Genomic DNA, 6,000 nt, shown 5'->3' with positions numbered 1-6,000 from the left:
TTATCCTTTGCGATTTCCTTCATTTTAATCATGTTTTCTACAATATATATTGCCTATGATGCCAATCATGTACTATATATTTTTGCTATTATTGTCTTATGTATCAATCATGTCCTTTTCATGTTTATACAATAAATATGTGACTATTTGCATTGAATATGGTTATATCATGCATTATATTGTACACAAGAATTATTTATTGAATTTATTCATTATAGGGACTACCCAATGGGGATTGTTTACAATCAATTTATGCTATTAATATGATTAATTTACATATCTACCCTTACCGACAGAGACACACCTCACTTAAAGTCCCATATCCATTTCCTTTATTTTTATATATTTTCCAGGGATGGAGGCATGTCTCTTATGTGTTCGGGCAGTTTTAAATGACTTTTATTCCTTTAAAAATGTCATTTTGTGCAGGGACTGTTCTAAGCACGGGAAACACGCGCCACTTTACAGGCATTCTATGGACACCCCGCAGGCACGATATTTAAAGGAATATTTTAATGTTATTGTTTCACTTTAGGCATTATTAAAATCACTGCTCCCGAAAAAACTGCTGTTTTTAAAACTTTTTTTGCATTGATCCATGTCCCCTGGGGCAGCCCCCGGGTCCCCAAACCCTTTTTATGACAATAACTTGCATATAAGCCTTTAAAATTAGCACTTTTGATTTTTCATGTTTGTGTCCCATAGACTTTAACGGTGTTCGTGTGTGCGTCCAAATCTTTTGCCTGTTCGCATGTTCTGGTGCGAACCGAACCGGGGGCTGTTCAGCTCATCCTTACTGACAAGATGTAGGCCGTTATGCTGCAGGTTGGCTCCCCCCAGCTGTAGGGGCCAGTCGAGGCTCCCTGAGGGACTGGGAGCCAGAGGACTCTTAACTACAAATCATGGACTGATAGCCTTGTAAGGATCTTTGCCAAACATGGACCATATGGACTCTGTGCTACCTCTTATGGATTATTTGCCGATTATGGACTATCTTCTAATGGACTATGCTGTTGTGCATTGATGATTACCCTATGGGCATTAGAGCACCTCTGTACGGGATTATAAATAAGAAGTTACCTACAAGAACTGTTCCTGTATATCTGCCTTACTTCAGTAAAGTTCTGGTTACTGCTTGGTCTGAACTCTTTCTCCTAAGTGATGTTTTGCATGGCGTATTCAAAGAACCAGGGCTTGTAAGTAAGGGGACTTAGGTTAAAGTAGACACTACATATAGAGTCCAATATGGGTCTCCTGTCTAGTTATGGCTATATTGCTCAAACTAGGGACAACTATGTTATTGTGGTAGCCAACCAGCCAGGGGAATGGTGACTTGGCAAGGTTTTTGGCTACTCTGGTGGTGAAGGGGTGTTAAGCTTGGCCCCTTCACTAGCACCCGACTCCCACATTTCTGGGACTGGCCCTGCAGCACAGAGTACCTAGGGACCTAGCCTAGGAAGTCACAGGTGAGAGACATAGATGCCTCTGGAGGAGTACAAGCATGTAATTACAGACTGGTGTAATGAGTAACCCTGTATCCAGTAGCAACCTGCTGGTATGTCACTGGGAGTGAGGTGACAGGGTATTGCTATGTTGATGGTGACTGGAGGCTGCTCTGCTGTCCAGTCCCTAAATTGCTGTATAGGGGGAGTTGGTGTCTCTCACCTGTACGGGTGATTAAAGTGTTAACTATGAAGTTAGTTTGCAATGGGTTGCTAAGGGGTGAGTGTTAGTTCCATGCTCTTGGGCAGAATGGCACTTTAAATGCAAGTTGTGCACAGTACATCTCTCTCCCATAGAGCAAGGCTGCCTGTAGATAGGGTGTAGACTTGGGATTCCCACTCAGGGTGGTTATCTTCCCAAAACTGGGTGTAGTTAGCTAGGGAAGGTAGTGGATTATTGGTGTAGTGGCTGCTTGCTCTTCATCTGAATATTTGCTTTGATATAGAATGAGGCACCAGGGAGAAAGGGGGGATAATGACCCCACACATACACCATGGGCATGTAGGGGTTCAGCCTCCCTCCAGTGTGATATAAAGGGAAGAGGCCCAATTCCTGGGCGGGGGACGACGACTGAGTACAGGGAAGTGGGTAACCTAGAACAGGCACGTATGGAGACTCCAGATTATGTCCTAAGAAGCTTGTTGAAATGGCAACCCATTAGAACACTTCCAGAACATGAACTCCTTTGTTCGAGCGCTCTAAAGAATAGAGTGAATTGGCCAAATATCACATTTTGTTCAACAGATGGAGCTGATGACAATAGTAAATAAGTATTCATTTCCTAGGATCACCAGCTCCATCTCGTGACCATGATGCTGTATTTTTCTGATTCACTCTATTTTTTATGAATTAATAGCAATCAATCGGACAAGAAAATAGCCTTGCAACATTTGATTTTTTCCCCCATTTACACACAACAAATCTACAAGTGGTTTTGAAGGATGAATAGCCCTGCAATTTTTTTTGTATAGCTACACCCCTAATACTGCGTACACACGACCGGACATTCCGACAACAAAACCGTGGATTTTTTTCTGACGGATGTTGGCTCAAACTTGTCTTGCATACACACGGTCACACAAATGTCGGAAATTCCGAACATCAAGAACACGGTGACGTACAAGACGTACGATGAGCTGAGAAAAAGGAAGTTCAATAGCCTTCTGCTTGATTCCGAGCATGTGTGAGCTTTTGTGCAAAGGACTCGTGTACACACGATCGAACTTTCCGAAAACAAGTGAAGTTATCGGAAAATTTGAGGACCTGCTCTCAAACATTTGTGGCCGGAAATTCCGACAGCAAATGTTCGATGAAGCATACACACGGTCGGGCTTTCCGACAACAAGCTCACATCAAACAGTTCTTGTCGGAAAGTCCGACCGTGTGTAATCGGCATTAGTGTAACACAAAAATATTTTCTCAAATTTAATTTGTAGAGTTTTCTTGATTGGTTTGCTAGTGACCACTATTTGGCCACAATATGTAATTTTCAAGAACGCCATTAGACATACAGGATGTGTGATTCTGTTAATAGCTGTGAGTATCGGTGACATTGTCATAGCACATTTCTCCTTTTCAGTGTCATCATCTCACCTGCAGACAATGTATCTTCTGGCTGTCCTGCTGCTTCTATACCGGGATGTATCCTCCGCAGGTGAGAGCTTTATATTGGGGGTGAGGAGAGGAGGGTGGGGGCAGGGAGGCTTCTGCTATAAAAAAAAGGAGAATGTATTTCAAGTGTATGTAAAACCAAAAGTTTTATTTTTAGCTTTGGACAGAGTAAAAAAAAAAGTGTTCCCCTTCACTTCCTATCCCAGAGACATAACAGGAAGTAGAAGAAAATATCATAGAAATGTTTCCAGCTGTATTATTCAACACCACGTCCCCTAGTTGCATAGAAAAAAAAATGTTATATAGAAACCTTGGCTGGGTTTAGGGTGTTGAATCCTTCTGCCAGAGTAATACACCAACGTAATCTTATTTTGTTTAAAAAAATGCATTTATTACAAATCCATTAAAAAGTTTTGGGGTAACAATTCCCCTAAAAACATGAATTCAGCAAACCATATTCATAAGTGCAAAACCCATGACAGTTAGGCACCTCCCCTCCTCTATAGCATATGTCAGACTAAGCAATGAGCAAGTGTGTGTTATATCACACTTAGGGGGAGGTGATTTTGTAGACTAAGATAAGAACTGAGAGCGATTATTTGACTGCTTGAGTGTACAAGACACAGGGTGCCTCCATGTTTCTGGCAGGATCAACCAATTTTTTTTTTGGGGGGGGGGGAGTTGCATTTGAAATATAAGTAGTCCTGGAGCAGGAACGCAAGGAAAGTGAGAAGTGATCATATATAATTTTGTTACGCGTCAGTAACTGAAAATATAGAAAAGGGTGAGCATGACAGCCAGGCAATTAGCATTTCCAGACTGAGAATGACAATCCACATTTTAATCTCAGGTAAGGTTCCAGCACTGTCTGCTAAAAGACTCTGTATATGTTCTGTATATAAATATTAGACCAAAATCGACATGCCTAATTGTAAAGAGTCCTGGTGATTATACATAATGCATGACTTTCAAGGTCAATAAACAGTGTGCTAACAAAAAAAAACTTTTTATTCTTCTGATTCCAGATGTTGCTGTTGTGGTGGGGAGAAAAGGCAATTCTACAGTTCTACAATGTGGAGAGGATCCTGGAGGAAATATAACGGGAGTTATATGGAAGATCCATCATATTAATAATTCTTCGTGTTTATCCTCATATAGTAACCTTGCCAAAAGAGGATTCCTAATATACAACAACTGCAGTACAAGAATGACACTTACCAATATAACACTGACCATCCAGAACACCCAGATATCTGATGGAGGAAATTATACCTGTGAGGCATCATCAATGGAAGGGACCTTCATATATACAACTATTTTACAAGTATTAGGTGAGTAATATCTGATTTCACCACAGTGAGAAGGTCAGTTCAGATTTAGCACTACGCTTTCTACCATATTGTATATAAGCATATCACAAACCAGAAATATAATCATCCTAATGAAGTATAGTTATAGTGCAAAACATTTTCTGAATGGACGAGGTGCAGGGCCAGTGCAAGGATTTTTGTCTACTTAGGCGAAGGTGCATTTTGGTGCCCTTCCCACCATCCTCCTGCCACCCCCTCAATGCAACCCCCATATGGCATACATTTTATTTGCACATCAGAATCCCTTCTTACGTCAGAGCCCCCCCTTGAATCAAAGTCCCCACCATAACGCTATACATCAATGTCCCCAGAGTCACCTCTCTCCTCAGAGTCTCCAGTTTAACACCTTTACACATTAGAATCCACAGAGTTCTCCCAAAATCGACGTCCCCAGCATTCCCTTTGTACGTTAGTGCTCTCCCCTTATATCAGAGTGCACAGATTTTTCCCCAAATCAAAGTCCCCAGAAGTCCCTCCTTACAAAAGAGTCCCCCTGCAATCTTTCCTTACAATCAAGATTCCCAGAGCCCCCCTTACAGTGCCTTGAAAAAGTATTCATACCCCTTGAAATTTTCCAAGTTTTGTCATGTTACAACCAAAAACGTAAATGTATTATTGGGATTTTATGTGATAGACCAACAGAAAGTGGCACATAATTGTGAAGTGGAAGGTCTGAACTTTGACTGGGCCATTCTAACACATGAATATGCTTTGATCTAAACCATTCCATTGTAGCTCTGGCTGTATGTTTAGGGTCATTGTCCTGCAGGAAGATGAACCTCTGCCTCAGTTTCAAGTCTTTTGCAGACTCTAATGCCGCGTACACACGGGCGGACTTTGCAACAGAAAATGTTTGATGGGAGCTTGTCGTCGGAAATTCCGACCGTGTGTAGGCTCCTTCGGACATTTTCCATCGGAATTTCTGTAACACAAAATTTGAGATCTGGATCTCAAATTTTCCGACAACAAAATCCGTTGTCGTAAATTCTGATCGTGTGTACACAATTCCGACGCACAAAGTTCCACGCATGCTCGGAATTAAGCAGAAGAGCCGCACTGGCTATTGAACTTCATTTTTCTCGGCTTGTCGTACGTGTTGTACATCACTGCGTTCTTGACGTTTGGAATTTCCGACAAGATTTGTGTGACCGTGTGTATGCAAGACAAGTTTGAGCCAACATCCGTCAGAAAAATGCATGGATTTTGTTGTCAGAATGTCCGATCATGTGTACACGGCATAACAGGTTTTCTTCTAAGATTTTCCTGTATTTGGCTCCATCCATCTTCCCATCAACTCTGACCAGCTTCCCTGTCCCTGCTGAAGAAAAGCATCCCCACAACATTATGCTGCCACCACCATGTTTCACGGTGGGGATGGTGTTTTCAGGAGGATGTGCAGTGTTAGTTTTTCGCCACACATAGGGTTTTGCTTTTAGGCCAAAACGTTAAATTTTGGTCTCATCTGACAAGAACACCTTCTTCCACATGTTTGCTGTGTCCCCCACATGGCTTCTCG

The 6,000-nt window shown here is 41.8% G+C and overlaps 1 protein-coding gene across 1 annotated transcript in view; it reads left to right on the top strand.

Moving 5' to 3' along the window:
- The first annotated feature begins 3,105 nt into the window (after positions 1-3,105).
- Positions 3,106-6,000, top strand: part of LOC141129353 (cell surface glycoprotein CD200 receptor 1-B-like) — a 63,594-nt gene continuing 60,699 nt past the window's right edge. The window contains exons 1-2 of the mRNA XM_073617328.1: positions 3,106-3,157; positions 4,140-4,445. Of these exons, the coding sequence (XP_073473429.1) occupies positions 3,106-3,157; positions 4,140-4,445 (358 nt within the window). The remainder of the gene's footprint in view (positions 3,158-4,139; positions 4,446-6,000) is intronic.

Source organism: Aquarana catesbeiana, linkage group LG02 (assembly GCF_042186555.1).
Source record: "Aquarana catesbeiana isolate 2022-GZ linkage group LG02, ASM4218655v1, whole genome shotgun sequence".
Lineage (NCBI taxonomy): Eukaryota > Metazoa > Chordata > Amphibia > Anura > Ranidae > Aquarana > Aquarana catesbeiana.
This window is presented reverse-complemented; position numbering and strand designations above follow the sequence as displayed.